Source organism: Rhinatrema bivittatum, chromosome 1 (assembly GCF_901001135.1).
Source record: "Rhinatrema bivittatum chromosome 1, aRhiBiv1.1, whole genome shotgun sequence".
Lineage (NCBI taxonomy): Eukaryota > Metazoa > Chordata > Amphibia > Gymnophiona > Rhinatrematidae > Rhinatrema > Rhinatrema bivittatum.
The window spans coordinates 223,353,401-223,379,311 of record NC_042615.1 but is presented as its reverse complement, the minus strand read 5'-3'; the positions used below and the strand labels follow the sequence as shown (position 1 = coordinate 223,379,311).

At 43.2% G+C, this 25,911-nt stretch overlaps 1 protein-coding gene across 1 annotated transcript in view; it reads right to left on the bottom strand.

Annotated features, from left to right (window-relative positions):
* The window catches only part of MFSD10 (major facilitator superfamily domain containing 10), a 77,167-nt gene that overhangs the window by 32,969 nt on the left and 18,287 nt on the right, over positions 1 to 25,911 (bottom strand). The window contains exons 6-8 of the mRNA XM_029592067.1: positions 25,284 to 25,392; positions 18,584 to 18,695; positions 561 to 669 (exon numbers count right to left, since the gene is read on the bottom strand). Of these exons, the coding sequence (XP_029447927.1) occupies positions 561 to 669; positions 18,584 to 18,695; positions 25,284 to 25,392 (330 nt within the window). The remainder of the gene's footprint in view (positions 1 to 560; positions 670 to 18,583; positions 18,696 to 25,283; positions 25,393 to 25,911) is intronic.

The window sequence follows — 25,911 nt, the reverse complement described above, 5'->3', positions numbered from 1 at the left end:
GCCTGTTTTTAATTTACTGCAACCCACCTTGAGGTCACTCTTGGTAAAATGCAGGATATGAAATGTCTAGCTATAAATAAATAGATAAATAAAAAGGGACTTTCCCACTCTGTGCCCATAGAAAAGTTTTATCAGAAAGGCCTTATGATTGCTTGGTAAGAATATTAGCAAGTCTACAGGATCCTGTCTTAATGCTGGAGAGAAAACAGGAACAGATAAATGCAATGAGGAAAGAATAAAACGGATACCAAATAATGCAAACCATATGATAGAAATTATTTAGTATATAATGCTACAAAATGAAGTCATTTAAAAAGCTAGGATTACAAAAGAATTTAATTCTGCTTGCCAGATAATAAATTAGGACCACGTTAAGGAAAAGATCCGAAGAAATAAGACAACTGAAATGACATGAGATGCTTCTGAAACTGAGCCATGCACTGTACCCACAGAAGGAACCCGACGAAAGTGAAAGACAGTCAAATTAGAATATGTTAATGGAAAAAGCTTCTTAATTTCTTATTAGCAATTATGTTCAAAAGAAGAAAATTCAAGATTACCATTTTCACAGCTTTGATTTCACTTCCTGGTTTGATCCTGCGAGCATAGCCACCCTGGATCACAGCCATGGTGATTCCAATGAAGAAAAACATTTTTCCCTGTTGCATGCTGCCAAGGGACAAAAAAGCAGCACAAACTGAGTAAATCATTCCTGGAAGATGGCTTTCCCCAAACACGCGCATTTATGACTACATTTATAGTTTAACTTTGCATTTCCCAGTTGGCTGTCTGAGCAGTGAAACCGAAGCCAGTTTCTGCTGCATCCCTGATTTGCTACGCTGCTGCCATCTATGTCCCAGTGGAAAATGGGGCTGAGAGACAAAAAAAAAAGGGGGGGAGATCAGAGAGAATCCTGGAATTGGAAAAGGATGCGAGAGAGAGAGAGAGCGAGAGAGGAAAGGGAAGGCTAGGAAGGGAGGGTGAGAGCCAGCAGGGAAAAGACTGTGCAAAGGAGGCGAGAGAAAATAAGGAGATGGCGTGCACAGTGAGAGAGCGGCAGATGCAAAGCTGGTAGGATGAGAAGCAGGATTAGGTTCTTAAAAAGGTAAATAGGTGAGGTGGTAAAAAGCAATGGAATAAAAAAACAAAACACACAGATGGCAGGGGAAGAGCAAGACCATCCATGGGGAAAGGGTGATGGAAGGGGAGATGAAGAGATAAGAGTGGGAGAGAGCTAGACAAAGCTGGAGGAAGTGAAATGAAAGAATATGTCAGAGAAACAGATGGTGAAGAGAGAACAAGAATTGGATCATGGAATCAGGAGAAAACAGGATGAAAGCAGAATATGAGGTGGAAAAGCAAAACAAGAAATACCACACCGAATTAAAAGGAACCCACTTTCCATGACACATGCATGTGCATGTCCACACGTATGCAAGGATCAGATGTAAAAACGCACTCCTGTGCCAAGGCGGCTAAAAAATAATTTTCAATTGAAATATTGCATTGCAGCTTTTCAAAGCTTTGGATTTTGACATTTTCACTTTAAAAATATTTAAACATCTTATATATTTTATTACATGCACTTTTAGTATTTAAATGTAATTGAGGCAATTTTCAAACCCTCCACCGAGCTTACAGTTTCCTTTGAAAATCTGCAGCCAGTGCAGGTGCTTTGAAAAAGCTGCAAAAGTGCGTATGAAGATTTGAAAATGAAATCTCCCCTCACTCTCCCCCCCCCCCCCCCCCCACGGGTAAAAAAGATTGTATGTTGTGAAACCGCATATGTGTTTTGACACACAGATACCCTGAGTGGGGGGGGGGGGGCATTTGAAAATTGTCCTATTTGGGGACATTTTCAAACTCCCCACATTGCTGCAAAGTCAATGGGTACATTTCATCCACAATCTTGGATTCAATTTTTTAAAAAAATGTACATTTGTTTGTTTTTATATACCGTTGTTCGATCTGGCATATCACAATGGTTTACAGTGTAACGCAATTCCAGTAAGAATAATGCTACTTACTTTACATTGTAACTTTGTATCAATTTTTAACATTTTAACTAACATAAGTAACATTTACTGACATTAGCTGTTTAACTAAAAGTGACCACAGAGATTTGTACCAGCTATTTCTGGGGAGCCTTTTCCCCCCCCCCCCCCCAACCACAACTACAGACTCACTCATGATTTTGCTCTAATGGCTAAATGTTTTTAACCGTGAGAGAGCGCGAGAGCCAGCCTCAGTATTAGACCAATGCATCAGATACTATTTATATCACTGGTAAGGGGGGGGGGGGACCTTTAAATTCGGGGTGAGGTGTCAGGGGTGGGGGAAGGCTTGGAGGGCACACCTGTGACATTCGGAACGCTGAGAGTTGAGTGTCCTCCCCATTACAGAGATATAAATAGTAAACCGATGCATTGGTCTAATACTGAGGCTCTCTCTCTTTCTGCGATAAAACCTGTCCGGGCAGTGATGTGAAATAATGTGGTGTGCGATAATATAACTGTGCGATGCGGTAACCGGAAAATGTGCCTAACCACGCCCCTTATCCTTATCGCAGGCATCAGGCTTGCAAAGTTTATAGCAAAAATGATGAATCTAGGTCTCTGTGCTGAAAATCCAAAACCATGTGTGTGTGTGTGTGGTTTCCTTCCCCACCCCAAGGACACCTCCACAGTAAAAATCTGTGCCATGGAAAATTGCGCACACTCATTTACCTACATACACAGAGTGAGCAATGTCCAGACTTAAATTTTTACCCGTGGAAATCCCTTTGAAAATTGACCTTGACTGAGGTAATTTTGTAACATTCTGCAATAAGTCAGTCACCAATTTTCAAAGTAAACTTACACGATTGTATTTGCTTTGAACATTCCTCCACTAAATGCCCATGCACACACAATTAAACCTAACTGGTGCACAGAAATGTTTTGGGAAAATGTACCTATGTTCTTTTGAATATCCAATAGTATGGTGTCTAAATCTAAAGCTCTCCCCCAGCTCCATCTCTGCACAACCTGGGAAAACTTATACGCAGATAGGACAGAACACGCTTAAGTTTATCTGGAAATTGGGTGGGCAATTTTACAACAAACCTTTTCCGCAGGTAGAGCAGCGTATTACCTACAGAAATACCTGTGAAAAGTACCCTACACCTCTGCAGAGCTGATATGCAACTGCTCTACCTGTTACCTTTTCCCTGAACTATCCGGAGGGGGAGGGGGAAGGGTTACCAAGTCTCTGCCTAGTTTACCAGTCCCCCTGAAATAAACAAACAATCTAAATTTGGACTAGCAATATTTGGTGCCTCTGCATGAGAATGGCAATGGCCAGGAAGGTAGATACCCAGCAGTGCTCTCGGTGGGAATAGAAAAGAGGCCTAGCTAGGGGGGGTCATTGGACTCGTATCAGAGAACATTGCTGCTTTTTAATATGGGGGGAGAGGCGATATCATTTGTACAACGTCTAACCAAAAATGAAATGGTTACATTGGCCCTTTTCCCGATAAAAGTCGGATCCTTTTGACAAAATAAAGCCACTGCTCCAAAACGGGCAAAGGATGTAAGCATCCACACCACTGCATCTGTTAGAAAAATAAAAACAGTAGGGAAGAGCACAGCGGTAGGTCCCTAAGAGTTTCACAGCAGGGTGCATGCAAGTTCTCTCTGGACTGCCGTAATTTCAAGCAGCCACCATTGAACGGTCACGGAGCGCATGAACAGCAGTGCACAGTCTCAAAGCCACGCACCAAGAGGTACTTAATCGCATGGATTTAGCTAGACTGAGGAGGCAGGTATCAGCCAGGCCAAAGGAAGCGCACTGTGGGGTACATTTTTTAAAAAAGCGCGAGCACATACTTTTGTTCGCGCACCAGGCGGTGCACAAGGGGGTGCACATTTGTGTACCTTGCGCGTGCTGAGCCCTGCGCGTGCTGCCCGTTCCCTCCGAGGCCGCTCCGAAATTGGAGTGGCCTCGGAGGGAACTTTCCTTCCGCTTCCCCCCACCCTTCCCCTCCCTAACCCACCCCCTACCTTTTATCGCAAAAGTTACGCCTGCTCGAGGCAGGCGTAACTCACACGCGCCGGTGGCCCGCCATCACCGGACCCAGGGGCTGGTCCAGAGGCCTCGGCCACGTCCCCTGGAACGCCCCCGGGCTGGCACCACGCCCCCTCGGAACGCCCCGAACGTCGCCCCGGGTTACGCACATAAGTTACACGTGTAACTTATGCGCGTAACCCTTTTAAAATCCGCCCCTGTGAAAGCAAACAGGCCAGAGTGGTGGCAGGGGATTTAGGTCGAGGGAGGAAAACGATGTGCATACATTTGATTTTCAAATGCACACAAGTTTGTTTTTTCCCCCCAGCTTTCGATTCACAGAGGAGGCTACAGCAACGTCCACAGGTCCTCAAACTCACCGACCTCACAGGCAACTTTCAAAAACGGAAACTACCAAGCAGCAACAAGGCCCGCAAGCACAAGAGCATCCACAGGCTCTGCAAGTACTAGGACTACTCAAAACTAGCCCACTAAACGTGACAATAAAAATCTGAGGTTGTGTATGCATTTGTGGAATTTATAAACAGAAAACCAGAAAAGCCAAACCACAAAGCTGGTTTCGAGTTAATGCAAGGCTTCCAGCTATTAAAATGGACTTGGAAATAGACCAAGTCGTATTTCTTTTTGGGATGCAAACTACATGAATAGCTTTGGTTCAGTCTCTGGCATCCATATCCCAATATTAGCATACACACTGGCGGTCTCCTCTGCAGGGGTCTGAAGGGCAAAGAATACCTGAAGAGAGTAAAATTTCTATCCATCTAGTCCCTCCACGTGGCAACCTCATTGTATAACATCTAGACCAAATCTCAGCAAGACAACTACTAGTGAAGTATGAAAAGAAGCAAAAAGAAAAAAAAATCCATAATAGCTGCACATCCCCCAGGAAAAAAAAAAAAAAAAAAGGCGCCCAGTCTTGGCCTCAGCACTAGGACTAATGATGGTGGTAGTGACAGCAGAGAACCTTCAAGTGAATGAAACGCCAGTGTAGTTATATAAGGCCATCGTGAACCCGTTCATGGTGCCACTGCAGGAGACAGACCCCCCAAGAACCTAATGAAATAATGAAGAGAACTTACTAGTTAGGTGGACTCCTGAAGATTTAAAAAATAAAAAAATAAAAAGATATAATGCGCTGCTATTTTTATGCTACAAACTCTACGTTTAAACAAACAGCATGCCAAAAACTGGAAGAAAAAGCAATACTGCTCTCAAGGGAAAAGCCACAGAAAGCAAGCGATGGAAAGTTATGATCTCCGATTGCACAAATCATTAAGAAAAGCAGTACCTTAGAAGAGACGATGCAGAAAAAGTGAGTGAGTGAAAAGGGAGATCCATAGAGGAGCCAAAACAGCCAAAGCACATGGAAGAGGTAGCAGGGGAAATACCAAGATAAGGATGCAACACAGGAGGTCAAGAGCAAGGTAAGACAGGCCAGGAACACAAAGATAAGAGAGGGGCCAGGAGCTGCAGGCCGAGCTTCATACTTATACAGGGGGGTCCAGGAGAGGGGAGAGAGACCACACGCTACACCTGACACCCGAAGTAAAAAGCATAAGATCATCAAGGCCAGAAACTGCAGAAATATTAATAATACAGAAATAAATCTGACACAGTATTATGCAGCAAAGGTTATTACTAAGAGTCCTATCAACAAGGACACAAGGCCAAAAGAAAGAAGTCAACTCCTCCTGAGAAGAAACATAAGAAAAGATAAAATCGCTCTTTGTAAAAGATGTCACTAGTAAATGAGTTACCTCAAAGGATTCAGGACTGCAAAAATAAACTAACTCAACCTCAACCTGCTAACCTCCTGCTAACTCAACCTCCTGCTAACCTCCTGCTAACTCCCAAGGTGTAAATCCTTTCAGGTCCCAGTGACTCCCATCCTTAAATTCCCTGTGTGAGGTGAGAATTGCTGTGCACTGTGTACTATGAGCCCGAAGACGAATCAGGGACCACTGGATTAAGGTCCAAAATAATTTTACTGCAGAAAATGATGAACTGATGGCACAATAAATATGAATGGCACCACCAGTGTCTTTTTGGCTCTTTAGTACAAATCTTTGTCCTCTATCCCTGCGAGAGTCTTTTGAACAGGTTGGGAGTCCAGCCACCCTGTTGACTTGGGCTAAGTAGCGATCCCCATTTGTCAGGGTCCCCTTCAGTGAATGGGCCAACCCTTCCCAGGTGGCAAAACTGTCTCTGCACAGAGAGTGAACGTTTCTCTCTCCCCCCAGGGGACTCCGGGTGGGTTTCCTCTCTGAATAGGTGATTTCTTTCTCACAGTTAGACGTCCTTTGTCTTGGTAGGGATCCTGGATGGAACTGCAGATCTCACAGGTCCACAGATGGGTAGGAAGAGGGTCAGAAAAAAAATGCTTCCCCCCAGATCTTAAAAATTAACTTCTTCGGTTGCCCAAAAGTAAACAACACCAGAGATCCATTGCAATGGTCACCCTCACTTCAGGGGCAGTTCTTCCCTATCTATGGGCATCCTGAACACAGGGTTCCCCCACTTCCTGAGTCTCGGAAAAACCCAGGTAATTCAGCGCGGCTCCTACCAAGCAAAAGTCCAAAAATCCAAATTCTCTGGACAACCACTCTGCACCTCCGGAGGAGAGAACAGCAGTGGAGCTGTAACTTGCACTGGAGGATCTCAGATGGATTCCAAAGCCTCGGGTAGGCCAAAATAAATTCAGGATAATCTCCAACCTCCCTCTCAAACTGCCCCCTTCGCGGAGCTCTGCTATAAAACCTCCTGCAGGGGATATCCATTACAGCCCCGCAATGGGAGGAGCTGCCAATGAATGGATCCTCTCCCTAATTATCCCTCTAACTGAACTAATGTGTATTGTCCCAGGGCTTACCGGAAACCCAGAAAGGTGCCCAGGTTACAATTAGTTACACATTTTTTTAGCTGTGTCCCATTTGGATTATGGAAATGCATTACTGATGAGTTTACCGCAGTGGCTGATGCGGAGATTACAAATTGCCCAGAATGTGGTGGCTAGAGTATATGAAATGTTTATTTTACATTGGCTTCCAGCCGAAGCACGTAAAAAATTTAGGATGTTAATGGAGAAATTACTTACCTGATAATTTCGTTTTCCTTAATGTAGACAAACGGACTCAGGACCAGTGGGTTTATGCTCCCCTGCCAGCAGATGGAGACAGAGTAAGATAATGTCACAGTATATATACACTCCTGCAGTGACCCCAGCCTGCCAGTATTCTCTTCAAAAACAAATGTGGACACACTAGCAAAAAACTTAATTAAAAACAGATAACCACAACTGTACTCAACCAACCATAAACACTGAACTCATACAAGATTCCAGATACCCCAAACAGGGACTGGATGAACACTTACCAGTAATCCCTTGGGACCTAGAGCCCCACAGGATGACTTTTTTCTTATAAACTGTTTTTATTAAAAATCACAAATATGATCCATTTAAACAATGCTTAAATACAACTAAGAAACAGATCAACCATATAACTTTGTCGCGCGCCTAAGGAGCTCGACAAAGGAGCCTGCTCCTTTGTGCGCTCCTTAGTGCACTCCCTATTAGTGGGACCAGCCCGAGACCCATCCCTCCCAATAGGAGGCCTTTTTAATAGAGCAAAGGAACCGAAGCTACCCAACTACCATTCTAGCATGTTATCTATCAACCTAATCATTGGAGGCCGGAATATAATAGTCTTCGATGTAACTGCTTGTGACCAGAATCATCCCAGCAACCAGTCAGGCAACCACTCAAGCTTACAGAGGACAGAGCACTCTACCAGCCAAACCCACTAACTTACAAATACCTTCAGCATTTTCATCCAAACATCTACCCTTACAGACAGACACCTCTCTCTCACCCACCCTCAGACACCTCTTGAATTTCTACAGACCCACTCCTTTGGGCCTCCAAACCCGGACCCAATTAATCCGTATCTCAAAACAAACCTACCAGAACCACTCTCACCATGCTCACTTTTAATATCCCTATCATCCACAACAAAAGGCGAACCCCCTTAACTAACATCACCAACAGCTTACAAAAAAGAATCATCCCTATTACGACATCACCATTGAACCAACTATTAGGCCTCACGCTACTCTCAGTAACTCTCATCAATGCGCAATCTTTAACGAAGAAGACACATATCCTCAATGATTACCTCTTGGATACCAACCCAGACATCTGTGCCATCACAGAAACCTGGTTAAAAAACTCGGACATTGCCTTAACCAATCAACTACCAATTCAGACATACGACATCTTCACCTTCCATAGACTCAAAAAAAGAGGAGGCGGACTTCTTCTAGCCACGAAGAAAGAACTCAGATTGACTGCGCATACTATCAAGACAGAATCCAAATTAGAATTGCGTCTAGTCAAATCTAAACAACTACAAATTCTGTTAGTCTACGCTCCCCCGGGAGTTCTAGAAACGGACCCATCACCCCTCGTAGAATCCATCGTGAAATATATTAATGCAGACATCCCAACAATAATTATGGGGGACTTCAACCTTCATACAAATGCAATACCTCGCTCTACCAATTGTGAAGCTCTCCTCACCACCCTCGGCGTGATGGGATTCACTCAGACCATCAACAGCCCCACACATAAAGCTGGTCACACCCTGGATCAAATATTCATCAATTCTAATTTCACTTGCACAATAGAACCGTCCTGTACACCAATCCCTTGGTCAGATCATTTCCTAATAGAATCTTCCTTTTCCACACACAAACAGACACACACTTCTCCATACACTTCTACCATTCAATTGAGGAAAACATGTCCTTCTGACATACTCGGCGATCAGCTATCCAAAGAACTCTCCAACCTAGACCTAGCTAATCCGGACTCAGCACTATCTTCTTGGCAAAAGATTACGGAAATAGTCGCAAATAAATGGTGTCCAATAATCTCCAAATCACTCAACCCAATAAAAAAGGGAAACCAACCTTGGTTCTGCTCGGAACTGAAACGAATGAAACAGGATTTACGCCAGAAAGAAAATAGATGGCGTAAAACCCCAAATAAAACAACCCTCTCATCATACAAGGGACTCTTAAATCAATACAGGATCGCCATTCTACAGAAAAAGAAGGAATACTACGCAAACAAAATTCACCATTTTCAATACGATGCCCAGGCCTTATTCGCCTACGTATCACAAATCACTAAATCAACCTCACCACCTATTCCAGATGAACAAGCTCTCTCAAAAGCTATAGAACTCGCTTCTTACTTCCAACAGAAGATCTTAAATACCCTCGCCCTCCTTCCTACAAATACAACCCCCCTAAAGTCAGGTGAGAATTCCAATTCTCTAAATAGACCCAAATTTGACTGTTTCGAATCAATCTCCACCAAAGAGATTGAATCCCTTCTAAATAAACTGAAACCTGCTAGCCATCCAGTTGACAACATCCCATCGAGACTCCTGCTTCTAATCCCTAACTTGATCTCAGGACCTCTGACCAGTATAATAAATAGCCTCCTATCCCAAGGAAGCTACCCAGACATCCTAAAAACCGCTTCACTCAAGCCCCTCCTCAAGAAACACAATTTAGACCCAAATGTTCCAGAAAATTTCAGACCCATCTCTAACCTCCCTTTCGTCGCTAAATTAACGGAGAAATTGGTAAACACACAGCTTTCTGACTACCTGGAAGACCACAAGATCCTACACCCTTCGCAATATGGTTTCCGGAAATCACGCAACACGGAAACCCTCCTCATCTCACTAACAGACCATATTATTATGGGGTTAGATAAAGGTCATTCCTTTTTACTAGTCTTGTTAGACATTTCGGCGGCTTTCGACACCGTCAATCACACCATCCTGTTGGATCGTCTAGCAGATATCGGCATCTCGGGATCTGCGTACAACTGGTTCAAGTCCTTCCTCAGTAATAGGACTTACAAAGTCAAAATCAATAATAAAGAGTCTCCCCTAACAAAATCTAATCTTGGCGTACCACAAGGATCTTCTTTATCCCCAACCCTCTTCAACATATACCTCCTCCCCCTCTGCCAAATGTTAACAGATCTCAATCTAATTCATTATTTGTACGCAGACGACGTACAGATTCTAATCCCCATAACAGATTCAATAGCAAAAGCGCTCACCCATTGGAATAACTGCCTACTTTCCATCACCAATCTACTCAATAGCTTAAACTTGGTCCTTAACGCTTCTAAGACAGAGCTTCTCCTCATCTCCTCAAATGATAATATCCATCAACCAACATCACTCAACGCTCTCATCACATGTAAACAGGTGAGAGATCTTGGGGTGATTCTAGACAACCGACTAAACCTCAGGAAAATGGTCAACACAACAACGAAAGATTGCTTTTACAGATTACAGGTCCTAAAACGACTTAAACCTCTCTTATTCTTCCACGACTTCAGGACAGTCCTCCAAGCGTTACTGTTCTCCAAAATAGACTACTGCAGCGCCCTGCTACTAGGACTTCCCAAATCCTCTACTAAACCGCTGCAGATGATTCAAAATGCAGCAGCAAGATTGTTAACCAGTACCAGCCGCCACGATCACATATCACCCATTCTCAGGAATCTACATTGGTTACCAGTAAATTACAGAATTCTTTACAAATCAATCACCTTAATCCATAAAACTATCCATCATCAACTTCAACTTGACCTGGAAATACCTCTTAAACTCTATTCTTCTATCAGACCAACTAGAGACATGTACAAAGGCACTCTGAATGTTCCCCCCACTAAAGCCTCACGCCTCGCTATGACCAAAGACAGAGCCTTTTCAATAGCAGGCCCATCGATCTGGAACAGTATCCCATCAAACCTCAGACTGGAGCCATGCCTTTTAACTTTCAGAAAAGGACTTAAGACCTGGCTCTTTCAACAAGCCTTCCCTGAACCAGACAATCAATAGTTGGCCTTCATTGCTACTCGGTCTGGCACTCCATTTTTCAATGAAGGAATAAATGGACTGAGTCATTAAGGTTAAAACACTGTCTAAGTTTTTAACTTGTACTTTCTATGGTAAAATTTCTTTTACCGGCCTATCTTCCTTCCAGCTTGTTGCAAGCTTCCAAGTTCTCTCCCCTTGTTGATTGTAATTTTTGACTTATTCCTACTTATTGTTATCTTTCGTTTACGTGGATTTGTTACTCTTGTTGTTTTTCCCTTTTGTTAATCTGTAAACCGATCCGATATGGTAATTTACTATGAAGGTCGGTATAAAAAAAACTGTTAAATAAATAAATAAATAAATTGTAACATTTGCAATAAAGTATAGTATTTGCAACTCATACGCCACATGATATTTAACTTCTTAGTCCAGATAGTAAGTATGCATACGTATTGTACATTGCTATATTATCAAATAGCCTGTATAACTGCAATCCCAGTGTACATTGTCTGTTCTATGCTATGAAACAACCATTTCTTAACCACCCAGCGGCATCAGACATATGTCAGCATTATTTATCTCCCTCTTCCCCCCTCCCCCCCCCCCCCCCCCCATCCTTCTGTTTGTAACTATGAAAAGTGGAACTGCGAGATCACTCGTCTATTACCTTCTTCGCTATATTCATTTAAGGAGTCCTAGTCTACAGATATTGATGTGTTATCACTTTTTTTCCTCGGAGGTTGAGAACTGCTTGGCAAGCCACAGCTCATAGGGAGACCAAGTTTTATGAAATCGTGATATTCGTTTCTGTTTATGAGCTGTGATTTTCCCCAGATTATATAGGGTCTGCATCCTGACTTGTTTAAACCCTAAAGAAGGGGTGTCTTCAGATTTCCAAAATTGTGCTATAGCACATCCAGTGGCAACAATACCGAATTGAATAAAACGCATATGGGCTGTCTTGTCCTTTCCGATCTCCAATCTTAAGCTTGTCAGGCCCCCACAACTGTCCCCACATCTGGAGCCCTCTATGGCGCCATTCCTGAAAGGCCGGGTTTGTGAAACCCAGGAGTAAAAGTATTATCGGCATATAGATAAGTACTATGGTGGTACTCTTTATTCCCCTGTAGACCCTCACCCTTTTGAGCCATAAATCTAAATTGTTTTTGAATAGAGGGTGGTAATACGGCTGGAGGATTAATAAGCCATGTCTTCTTGGGTTGCCAAACTAAGCTGAAGAAGGGAACCTTACCCAAAAGTTCTTGACTGAGTAACGCCCAGGGTTTTGGGGATTGGCATCTGTGCCAATCTACCATCTTTTTGAATTGAGCCGCCAGATAGTATCATTCCAACTCTGGAACACTTAAACCCTCCTGGCCACCCTAGGACGCTTACCTCCCCATATAACATGCATAACTTTTTTCTGCCAAATCACAAATTGTTTAGGAGGTATCCTGATTGGCAAAGTCTGAAAGAGATACAAAACTTTCGGTAAAACTGTCATCTTTACTGCAGCCATACGGCCCCACCAAGAAATCTGGTAACAGCTCCATTCTTCCAGGTCTTTAGAAAGCTTTTGCCAAAGGGTATCATAGTTTAAAGCATAGAGATCTTGGTTTGCACTAAGATATACCCCTAGATATTTAATTTTGCTGTCAGTCCATTTGCATTGAAAGTCATTCCTAATTTTCCCTGCTTCCGAGGATTGAACACTAATATTCAGTATTTCAGATTTTTCCCAATTTATCCGAAATCCCGATACACTACTGAAAGTCTCTAGCTCCCCGGTTAAAGCTTGTAGGGAAGCATGAAGCTTCGAGAGTACAATCAGGATGTCATCGGCAAATAGTGATAGCTTTGTGGTGAAGTGTCCCAGATTAATCCCCTGAATTTCAACATTTTGACGTTCCAAGAACAGCGCAAAGAGCAGCGGGGACAGTGGGCATCCCCGGCGTATACCCCTCTCCACGTTAAAGTAACCACCATTAACCTTAATGCACGCCCTCGGGGAGTTATATAATTGACCTAACCATTGTAAGAAAGGAGCCCCAAACCCCATTTGTTCCAGCATCTGGAATAAGTAAGGCCAGTGCACCATGTCGAATGCTTTTTCTGCGTCTACTGACAGGGCTAGTGTTGAGATATTATGTTTATGAACAAACCACATGGAATAGCATATGTAACTTCTAAGAAGCAGTCAAATCAACTTTTTTTTTTTTTTAAACTTGTGATTGAAATGAAAGCTTAGAGTTTCGTGTAATGCCTAGATTTCTGACCTCCCAACTGTTAGTCCTGGGGAATTTTGCGTTACTGCAGAGCCCAGAATTCCCACAGAATTCCCCTCCTGCGCAGCTGTGCAGAATTTAGTAGGCCCTGGTGTGTAGCAAGGGGAGGCCGTCCCACTTACGGCAAAGATGAAACAGGCCTGGTGTGCCGCGAGCAGAGGCCATCCCGCTCACAGCAAAGATGGAGCAGGCCCTGGTGAGACAGAGACAGAGCATGTGTGAGCGTGCACAAGACTGCAAACCTGGGGGGGGAGAGGGAGAAAGAGAGAGACTGGGAGCTGATGTGCGTGAAAAAAGGATTGTGTGTATGTGAAGGCATGTGTGTGTATGTGTTTGAGAAAGAGGGAGCCAGTGTGCAGAGATGTATGAGTAAAAGACATAGGTAGCCTATGTGAAGGTTTATGCATGAGAGAGGAGTCTGTATGGGTGTGTGCTAGAAAGAGAAGGAGCCTGTATGAGGTTGTGTATGTGCGTGTACATGAGAGAGTAGCCGGTATGAGGGTGTGTGTGTGTGTGTGTGTGTGTGCGAGAAAGAGAGGGAGCCTGTATGAGGGGGTGTGTGTGTGTGTGTGTGCGAGAAAGAGAGGGAGCCTGTATGAGGGTGTGTGTGTGCGAGAAAGAGAGGGAGCCTGTATGAGGGGGTGTGTGTGTGTGTGCGAGAAAGAGAGGGAGCCTGTATGAGGGTGTGTGTGTGCGAGAAAGAGAAGGAGCCTGTATGAGGGTGGGGGTGTGTGTGTGTGTGTGTGTGCGAGAAAGAGAGGGAGCCTGTATGAGGGTGTGTGTGTGTGCGAGAAAGAGGGGAGCCTGTATGAGGGTGTGTATGTGCGTGTACATGAGAGAGAGTAGCCTGTATGAGGGTATGTGTATGTGCACTAGAGAGAGGAAACCTGTGTGTGTGAGAGAGAGGACAACAGAGGGAGCCTGCGTGAAGGGCAGTAGAGAGGGGTCAAACTCTGGGAGTGGAGATAGGAGTGAAAGGGGTTCAGCCTAGAGGGGGTGGGGAGAGTTAGTGGCTGGTGGAGGAGTTGGGACCTGATAGGGCAAAGTGAAAGGAGACTGGCCAGGGGAGTAGGGAGAGAGGGTGGAAGAGACACTCTTACAGTGAGGTTCTAGGGAAATTCTGCTCAAAATATTTAAAACTCTGCATCTTTAAGTAGTTTTTTTTTCTGTATTACATTTTAAATTAATTACTTAAAGACTGTCATGTATATTGTGTTATTTTGACCAATATAAAGTAATCAGAATTTAAAGTTTTTGTGCGCAGACCTTTTTTACGCAGAATTCCCTCAGGAGGAAATCGTAAAACTGCAAGAGGGCGTATTTGCTAAACTCACAGGTGGTTCTTTCTTCCCAAGCCAAAGAACAATTGTTTGGTTTATTCCTTGTGAAAAAATTAAACTTCAACTCCTCCAGCCAGTGTGACCAAGATTAGGTAGCTCCTGGCCTTTTGTGGTTAGCAAGACAAACACACATATAAATTATTAATAATTGGTACAGTGTTACCTGAGGTACACCACATTGTACAAATAAACATAAAACAGACAGTCCCTGGTCTTTGCAACTTAGGGATAGTGGACACAACAAAAACTAAGCAAGAGGCTTTGAGTTAAACACAGCAAGGCCATGACTGGAGAGAACTAACAGCTCGATACAGTATCGTCCGGTCGAAGATTGCCCGTCTGTAACGTGCTGGGAGCGCACAATACAGATGAGTAAGGCGATCCAGCGATACAGTCTCCAGTTTCACGCGTCCTTAGCGCTTCCTAAAATAAACACATAACCCTTTCCGCACCCAGCATGTAAATGAACGAAAAAGCTGTATAATGAAGGAATTAGCTATTCCCCTCCGATACTGTAACGGGCGCTGATACTATCTCCTCAGTAACCCGCTGTTTTGCCGCGGCCTTAACGTGCTACTTTACCGCCTCCCCCTAGAAGGAGTTAGGACTGTGAGTCTAGTAACAAATCCATCGACACCGCTTAAGATACTCAAAAACAATAAAACAATAAGCCTGGCACCCTCCTTGATGTAGTACGTCCCGGATGCCCCCCCCTCCCCAGCGCGCCCGCCACTACCCCTTTCATCAGCTGCATCCACCCATTATGCCCCTCACGGGCATGTCCCGCTTCACAGAGCGCTCCCACTCAAATCCGTTCATGGGTATATACCCTTTCGCCCCCCTCACAGCGCCATGCTACCACTGCGACCCGGCAGTCCCGTGAGGCCTACAAAAAAAAAAAAAAAATCCCCGGCTCCCGCGCCCCCGCACTGGCCCGCCGACTTAACCCCCATCCTCCCGATCGGGCGGGTAGGCGGCGGCGAAAACCAAAGCAATTTTTTTTTTTCAAAAAGCGACATCACACAATGCATAAAATAATTTCTCCAGCCTTAAAGCGACAATTTTGTTTTTTTCCAAAAGCGACTTACTTTTGGGATCTGTCAAGATCCCAAAAGTAAGTCGCAAAAGTAACTTACTTTTCTGAAGCCATCAGGAACACGATCTTAGCTCCTCTGGATGAAGACGAAGATGGCCGCCTGCACGGGGAAAGCGTGCAATTGGCAGCTGAGGACGTGACGTCACGACATTTGGCGTCACGAGATGTGACGTCACGTCTTCAGTGGCCAATTGCACGCTTTCCCCCGTGCAGGCGGCCATCTTCGTCTTGAGCTACGATCGTGATGGCTTCAGAAAAGTAAGTTACTTTTGCGACTTACTTGACAGATCCCAAAAGTAAGTCGCTTTAAGGCTGGAGAAATTATTTTATGCATTGTGTGATGTCGCTTTTTGAAAAAAAAAAAATTGCCTTGGTTTTCGCCGCCGCCTACCCGCCCGATCGGGAGGATGGGGGTTAAGTCGGCGGGCCAGTGCGGGGGCGCGGGAGCCGGGGATTTTTTTTTTTTTTGTAGGCCTCACGGGACTGCCGGGTCGCAGTGGATGCAGCTGATGAAAGGGGTAGTGGCGGGCGCGCTGGGGAGGGGGGGGCATCCGGGACGTACTACATCAAGGAGGGTGCCAAGCTTACCGAACCGCTGCTATTGCCTCTGCTCGCAGGTCTATTTCGCCGGCTTGCTGCACGCTTTCGCTTTGCTCGCACGCTTTCGCTTTGCTCGGCTCTGCTTTTCTCCTCTCCCGTCTGTCTTCGCCGCTGTGTCTCTCCTCCTCCCGGAGCAAGGCTGCTTTCGCGCCCTGCTCCGGGAGGAGGAGAGACACAGCGACGAAGCAACAAAGACTTTTCGTGTTTTTTACACTTCCTGGTGCCTGTCATTCCAAATGCCATTTGAAATGACAGGTACCAGCGCACCCAGGTTACTGTATAGGCGCTGTATTAAGCACCTATACAGTAAAATGGGTTGCGCGGGCATAACCCTTCCCTAACGCTTCACAGCCGCGGCATTCATTTGCATGCGATTAGAGGAGAGTATCGGGGAGTTAGTGAAGAGAACTGTGCGTGCGGGGAGGAAGGGTGCGCCTGACACTGCCGCACTGTTTTTACCGCGGCCTTACTGTATCGACCTGTAAGTGGGTTATAAGTGGCATGAATTGAAGCAGCCTTTTAGGAGTCTATTAAAAAAAAAAAAAATCATCTAATGGGCTGGATGAGATTCTAAGTAAAATATATCTGCAACCAAAAAGCAGCTTCCAATCTCCATTCAACCCCCCTTTAACAGCAAGTCGATATTCATATTGTTATGTTTTGCAATGTACTTGGAGAGCGATAGCAATAGTGTATCACTATGAAAACAAAAACATGCCATTATGGAAAGTGATAACTGTACTGCCTTGGAAATCCATCTCAATGAATGACGACTCTAGCGCTGGGATCACAAATTCCAACACTGCTGTGGCTTTGAGTGTGAGGATTGAAGGTAGGTCACCGGGGTGATGACCTTCATTGCACTTTTGTACTTAGCAAAGAAAACAGTAGGTTGTCATTTTATTCCAAAGCTTTTATAGCCATGATATCTTGAGGACAGCATCTCTTAAATTTATGTCAATAATGTATTAGGCACACAAGGCAATTATTTTATTTCCTCAAAACATTTTCAAAAAACATCTGTACATGTTACAGAACTAATTCCAAATCTGGATTTGAAACCAAATGCAACTGAAATGAACAGAAATTCCTCTCATACCAATAAAAACACACACACTAGCCATGGAGTTTTGTGGTACAAACGTTCTGCCCAAAAATCTATGCTAGACTGACCCCACTCTTGTGGAGACACTAGACTGAATTCTCAATTACTGCCTGCGCTTCAAAATTATCAGCAACGACAGAAACAAGGGTAAACACTATAGAGAAGCTCACTGGAAGATCTTAGAAAAGCGAGACTCCTATCCTCCGGAGATCAGCCCAGGCACTTGATCTGTGAGAAAAGCCCTCATATGAGCAAATGTCTACTATACAAGCAGTAAGTAGTGCTCTAAAATCCACACCGCTTCGTGGCTACCAGAATCGAATAGCAATCTCTCCAAGATGAGATAGGATGCGGCTGGAATTCAAGAGTAAAAAAAAAGAAAGATCGAAGCTGACCCTGAATTCCCACTATATAAAAAGATACGGCCTACGCTCCAAAACGTATGCTCAAATTAAGGAAACACGAGCAATTCAACTTTCAATGAACAGCTCATATTTATTTTATTTATACAGATTTGTTACCTGCCTATAAATCGGACCAGTCATGGTATTAAAACATTTACAGTAAAATTAACTAAAACATAAAAAAAAAAATTCAATAACACATTTTAAGCCTTGCTGATGGTCTCTGCACAGTGATTTCCATGACAACACACACAACTTCTTTAAAAATGACCTCAAAAACACAATACAGAGATAAACCTTTTACAAGACTAGTTGATCCTACTTATCTCAAGAGGCAAACCACACAGTCGCTCTCTGAATAAGGGTGCATGCCTTCTATGAAAAAGCTTCTATGAACAAAACGGATTTCAGTTTTTTTTTTTTACAGAACAACTTACAGTCTGGCATTTCTTGAAGCACGGCTAACAGCGCATTCCAAAGTGTTGGAGCTATAATTGAAAATGTTTGATGCCGGGTCTCCGAGAAATGTGCCTCTTTCAAGGACCAAATGGCAAGAAAATACTTTTTCACTAATGTGAAGAGGAAAAAAAAAATACAATTCTAAACTTTCTGTATTATACATTACCGTGGGATATGTAATATGACAACTCTGAATGTGATGAATTTTGCATAGCTATTCTTGGACCCATGACATTATTCTAAAACCCGTTTTGTCAATGAATTGTTAGAAGGATACGTGGTCTATAACAGTAATAACCAGATCTTCCAAATATACAGTACCTGCTGAACTGGAATCGCTGGTGCGTCAGGAAACTTATCGTATACTCCAGTCCAGAAAACAGGAAGAGATACAGAAAATATACCAGGCCAAGGACCTTCAGATTTTGAAAGCCTGTGGTAAAAAAAAAAAAAAAAAAGTAAAGAAACTATACCTTAACACAGACATTTAAGTAACCTCATCATAATGTAATCTAACACTTTGAGGTGATCAATCAGGGGGAGAAAGTGAGCTCCATGGTAGAGGCTTAAAAGCCAGAAAAAAAGCAATTATTGCAAAGCACTTATTTTAATTTTACCACATTTTGATGCTGACTACTCCTTGGGCATCACAGAACCATCGCAAGAGACATTGCAACGGGTATTATAAGGAGTCTTGTCTTTGCCTTACACATACCTCTATTTCTTAATTCAGGTTTACTGTCTCTTTAGAGTGTAGTGCTTCCAAGCATGTCATACCTTTTATAACAACCAAAAATACAGACAACACAAACTAAATTAACTTTTAGATGGGGGTGGGGGGAAGGAGCCGTAGCCATACAAGCTTGTAAGCACATGCCTAATGACACTAAGAAACTTTAGAGGTCTAAGAAAGTAAACATCATTTAAAAAGTGAAGCACGTAATCTACTGAGATTTAAAAGATAAATACATGAAGAGCCACCTGCAGCTCTGGAGGTGGCCCAGGGGCCCACGTTCCCACCGCCACCAACATATCTGCTTCTCCCCAGCTGGCCAACAGCAGCCCAGCCCACCGAGAACAGGAAACGCAAGGCTGCCCACAGTGCTAGGACACTAATCTTCTGTGCTAAATAGGGATGTGCAATCGGGTTTTTGACAATTAGGAAAATCGTATGATATTCCCTAAATCGTCATGGATCGGGAAACCAATAAAACGATTGCATTTTCCCCGAATTTTCGTTAAAAAAAATCGTTTTTCGGCTTAGTGGCGGGCGCTAACAAAAACTAACCCCATTAGCGCGCACTAAGCCAAAAAACGATTTTTCACGAAAAAAAAAATGCCGATCTGCGGGAATACGAGATTTTCCCACGGCCACAAACCCGAAAGCGGAAACGATCGGGCACTCGATGCACATCTCTAGTGCTAAATTCATCAGCTCCTTCCTCATCCAAGCCGTATGTAACCATCGGCCGTCCCTGTAGGGATTCAGAAGGCGCACACCTTCCGCTCGTCCAACCCGGCCAGTGGTCAGAATTAAAACTTTCCTGTACCAGAGTGCTCCCAGCAATGAAGCCATCAAAGATGAAGGAAAGGCTTTTTTTTTTATCTACCACCTTTTTCATCTAACTAATGTGACTTCATTTAGAAGTTTGTTTGGGGTTTTTTCAATAAAGCATTTGGCTTGTGAACACAGTATGCATGTCCAAAAAAAAAAAAAAAAAAAGTCTAGAAACCCTGGTTTGGTTCCCTCACCCAACCAGTCTGTGTGAGTCGACCAAGACACTTCACCACCTCCACCAAGCTCCTGTGAGCATTATAATATGAATTTTCTTGTACAAGACAGTATACTTTATATTACTACCGGGGCATAACATTTCAGATCCAACAGTACCGCCCAAAAAAAATAAATAAAATTTTACTCTCCCCAGACTTGCTTACCCTGAGATTAGCAGTGATCTGGGAAGGAGGAATTGCATCAGCTCTTTCTAGCACACATGATGGTGTTACAAATTGCTAGAGAGGTACCAAACGTGCCTTTCGTGTGGTGAGGTGGGTAAGGGTACAAGGAAAACGACCCACCTTGTGGACAGCACCTACCTGCACAGAGGGCACACTGGCGAAAACTTCTAGTCCGCCTCCCCTCTTCCTCATCATCATCATTTAACCCCTCCACCCCCTCTCAGGGGGGCTTGTGCTCATCTTCCTCCCTCCTCTGCACCGAGCCTTTGATTTCTCTCCCTGCAACTGCACGGATCCTCCAGCCCACTTTCCTCTCTGTCCCCCCGTCCCCCTTTGCTTGCTCGTGATACAAGAAGCCCGTCAGGAAAATCTCACTGAAAATCTGAACAAGCACCCCTCTTCTTGGATTTATTTTTTTCCCCTTCCTGTTGCTGCAAGTATAGGGAAAAGGAAGAGTAAAAATTTCTTATCCAGTGCGGCCTCGAATATCACGTCAAGGCCTCTACTGATAGTTTCCTCTTCTGGCAGTCGCAGCAAGATGGGGCCAGCTTCACCCCGCAGCGAGGAGATTTACCACAGAGTCCGGATGAGCTCAACGCTGCACTGAGCTCCGGTGGCCGATCTCCACTACAGCTCAGCATTACATTTTCAGCTGCGTCTTCCCTAGCAACAGAGGCGGCCCAGGCTGGTCTAAAACTAGGGTCTGTTGGAGGTAGGAAGACGATCTGAAATGAAGACCTCCAGGAAGCCGATGCAAGTAGGACTGGAATGACTATGTTTGTGGTATATTTTTTTTAGTCGCCTGTACTGAAGCCCTAGGTGATGTACAAAATAGAAAATTTATAATTTTAAAATAAACATTGCAATCTGGGGTAAGAGTGGTACAAAAAGAAATTTAAAGCAACGCAGAATCTGAGTGCTTTGAATCAGCATCACATCTCAGTGTTCCTGTAGTGTCTGAGACAAGAACTGTGCCAATGGCTATTTCCTCTCCGAGTAGGGTTACTCTGGATACAGGAATGGTACCGATCTGTAGCATCCAAGAATGTCATCTTGGTGCAGATCTGGTGAATAGTGACAAGGACAGAAGGTATGCCTTCTACTTTCACCCCTCAAATTCATACCTTTACTAAGGAAACAGCACTCAAATTATCAGGATCAGAGGCTGAGTAAGCAAGATACACTCGTGACCACGGGAGGCCAAATTTCTGTACTGCAATCACCCAATATGGCGTTCATTAATACTAACATTGCTCTGCACAGCAGCTAGAGAACACCAACAGGAGTAGGAATCGGCCTAATTAAATTTTCCCCAAAATGATATTGTTACCACAGGAACTATTCCAGAAGCTCCCAGCAGAGAATTTGAAATTTTCATTGGAAGCATATCTAGGAATTATCATCTGCCTGAAACTGGGAGGAATGATTGGATAATCTGGATTGTCCACCTTCCTAGAGACTTCCCAGGATGAGGTCATCATGCAAGCCACCTTGTTGGTAACTCTCTCATGAACCTGATAAAGCGGTGAGGTGGTGTCTGTGGTTTAGCGGCCAGTTTTACATGCAGAATAAGACGTATGAACAGCACAGTACACCTTCTCACTCCAAATGATGTCAAATCCTCACTGAGGTGTACTGAAGTGTTCATATGTCTCACTGTGCATGTAAAACTGGCCCCTAAACCACCACCAAAACCTCACCTCGAGCTATTAGCTGGCCCTCCTATAGAGATATAAATAATTGAGTACTATGAAGGCCTTAAAAATGGTCTCTCTCTCTCAATCTAGGGGTCAGTAACTTGCACTATTGGTTTTTCTTTGTTGGCTATATAGCATTTAATAAGTGTTTCCCTTATGATATTTGTTTCCTATTGTATAGATTTTTCTTTTGTATATATTTAAAAACAAAACTGACATAATACATGTAGTTTCCTTTTTCTTTCTTTTGGTATACACTTGAAATTGTAAACCGCTGAGGGTAATATTAGGACCAGCGGAACAAAAATGTTTTAAATAAATAAAAAAAGAACCTTTATTGGCAGAGGTTTGGGCATGTGTTTCCAAATACAATGCATAGATGAGAAATAACGAGAGCTTCCAAGTTCTGGAGACACTGACTGAATATTCTCCCTGATCACATTACATTTCTGGCCTGATGGCAGGATACAACATATTTTGCTGTTGTTTCTCCTTTCCCCCAGGACTATGAGGAGTTTTCCCTGCTCATTCTTTTGTAGGAGGTTTTTGATTTTCTCTGTCAGCTCTGGGAAATATGCAACTTTATATATTAGCACTTTGCTCGGGAAAGAAGAAAATACATCTCTGTTTATTTCACCAGTATTGCAACTGCATACAGAGTGACTTCTTGGGGTTTCCATTTTAATGTTTGCCTGCATGTTTCTGTTTCTAATTTGTGGTCACTGATATACATATATTCAAAAGATTTATGCACGTGAAGATAAAGAATATCTGTTTTTACAGACATAAATCTTTAACAATATCTCCCCTTTTTCCAATTCACTTTGCATAGACATTTGTGTGGTCAAAGTTACCTGGAGATAAAGGGAGCAGGGTTGCAGCCATGACAAGGGAAGGCTAACATATTTAGCTGGATAGCACCATACTGAGCACTGACTACATTTGTGCAGACACCATCTATACCTCACAGCTGTCTCGTTGGTCTAGGGGTATGATTCTCGCTTTGGGTGTGAGAGGTCCTATATATTGATATAGATATCTCTCTCTCTATCTCTTTATCTTGAAAAGCACCGGTCCAAGTACAGATCCCTGAGGCACTCCACTGTTTACCCTTTTCCACTGAGAAAATTGACCATTTAATCCTACTCTCTGTTTCCTGTCTTTTTTAACCAGTTTATAATCCACGAAAGGACATTTCTTCATCATACCATAGAACCTGCATATTATCTGATACTCTGAAACTAATACTATAATCCCTTATTTTGATCCTTATTAATCCCAATCCTTTCTATGAGAATTCATTAATCCCAACCGGGCCCTTGTGTTTCGCCTTGGCGGCTTCGTCAGGGGAATATATATAGTGATCAAACCAAGGATCTATTCTTGAATGAATTCACAATATATAGCGTAGCCTCTTATAGTAGAAACATCAAAGATCTTCTTTAAGGTTCCGATATCTTGTTATATATGACCACGTTCTGTATCCGTTCTCACTGAGTTTGCTGTCTTCATGAAAAACTCTTGCTGTCGCTGTATCCACAGCCTAAGACCTCTACAGATTAATCACCAGAAACTCAAAATGCTCTCCTTGCTAGTACGGAGATATACGGACACACCATATCAATTTTCCTCCGTTTACCCGTATACCATTTCTTATTTCCTTTGTTCCTTTTCCTTATTGTTCATCAGTTTTGAAGCACAGAGCTCGAATATCTACATATCTCTACATATCGGTTATTTACACTTTCAGATAATAGAATGACTAGGGGGCATTCCATGAAGTTAGCAAGTAGCACATTTAAGACTAATCAGAGAAAATTATTTTTCATTCAACGCACAATTAAGCTCTGGAATTTGTTGCCAGAGGATGTGGTTAGTGCAGTTAGTGTAGCTGGGTTCAAAAAAGGTTTGGATAAGTTCTTGGAGGAGAAGTCCATTAATCAAGTTTACTTAGGGAATAGCCACTGCTATTAATTGCATTAGTAGCATGGGATCTTCTTAGTGATGGATAATTGCCAAGTTCTTGTGGCCTAGTTTGGCCTCTGTTGGAAACAGGATGCTGGGCTTGATGGACCCTTGGGGTCTGACCCAGCATGGTAATTTCTTATGTTCTTAATAGAAGGTATATTGGTGTTGTAATATTTGCAATGCTTAGCGTTTGTTGGTAGGATTCTTCCTGTTTGATCCCTGGGAATCAGGGCTGTTCTAGTACAACAGGTTTTGCTACAGAAATGTTGAATGCCTTTAATCCTTCCTGCAAGGTTTTGTTGCACTTAAAAGTGCCTTGTAGTGGAGGCTGTGTGTGTCACTGTTACTGAGATGACATCAGAATTTGAGTATTTCTTTTTTTTTAATATTACTTTTGCTCCTATAATGCTGGTTATATGGAACACTCCTTAACTGTGGGCTGGATGCAATAGCAAATCATTGTATTATGTATATTTTTGTATTCTTAAAAGTTTTTCTTTTTCATGTTGCCTTTTTCTATGCAAGAGTTTTCTTGTATTGTTAAATGAAACGTAATAATTAGAACCAAGAAAAAAAAGAAAATGAGTATTTCCTTTCCACATAGTGAGTTGTGAGGGGGAAACATCTTACTTCTGCTCTGCACTCCTTGCTAGGGGAGTTTATGTAGATGCAGTATTTCTTTACAGAACTGGAGGTGCAAAGTTTCTACTGGGGTTTGCCCCCATTATAGGTCTTGGGCCTCGAATGACCCAAGACTTCACTTTCATATAGGAGAATTGGTTGAATGAGGCTATCAATTTAATATTTAATTTTACAGTGGGGGGTTATCTGAATCGGGCCAGGGGTTTACTTTACTGCACAGAAGGCCGTTACAGCTTCTTCACTGTCAACCTGAAGCACCCTCATACACTCATTAGGTCAAGGTATGCATAGTCTAGCGTGTGTGCTACTTCATCATTTAGATAAACTTGGAATGTGTATTGGGAGATTTTGTTGGCTTTGCTGAGAAAACCATACTTTGTCTCTTCCAGATTCACCTGTAGGAAGGGGGACATAATTTGTAGTAGGTCTCTAGTATAATTTTATTTTCCTTTGCAGACCTTCTAGAGTACAGGATAAGATGAACAGATCACCCCTCTGCAACATAGAACCTCATCTCTCATACTACAAATAGAGTTCCACACCTGTGCTCTACCTTGAGTGGGAGGGGAAGCCAGCAGGAAGCACTTCTCTGAAATTCTGCTCGTCCTGCCTCTTTCCACAGCCAACTGGCAGCGCCCCCAGGGAAGAGTCATTATTGGCATATGTATATTTTGCTCCATTATTATATGCAGAATACACTTAGAGCAGGAAAACTGTAAATATGCATATACATCGTATAATTTAAAAGAACATACTTTCTCTGGAAGGAAAGTCTTTTCTTCTTGTGATTGCAGAGAATTGAAATAAACGAAAAGGACTGAGTAAGTCCACAGCTTCTTGAAATCCAGACAGGACTGAGGATAACTAATAGAGAAGAGAGAACAGGGACAACGTGAGTGTACCAACAAGAAGAGGAGAATCGACACGGGTCCTGAAATCTCCTAATGATCAACATTCACTCTGCTGAACAGAGACAGAGATGGATTAATGCCACTGGCAGCCTATGTTTCTCCAATAATTACCAACAAATGGGTCATGTGAAATTATGAGTCCAGACGACAGCTGACCACTCTCCAAATATAATGGACAGTTTCTATTTGAATTAAGAAAAGGAAAGCCAATTTATAATACAAGAGAGAAATTCACTTCCCATACTTCTTACTGCTGGACAAAGCCCAAGCAGAATCAATAAAGCAGACTAAATAGGCCTCAAATATTAAGACAGTCCCATTAAGAATGTAAGATTGGTCTGACCCAGTATGGCCTAAGTATGGTCTGACCCAGTATGGCCTAAGTTCCACCAAGCCCAGCATCCCGTCTCTGACAATGGCCAATCAGGGTCACAAGTTACCCAAGAACAGATCAATTTCTTGCTGCGCGTTC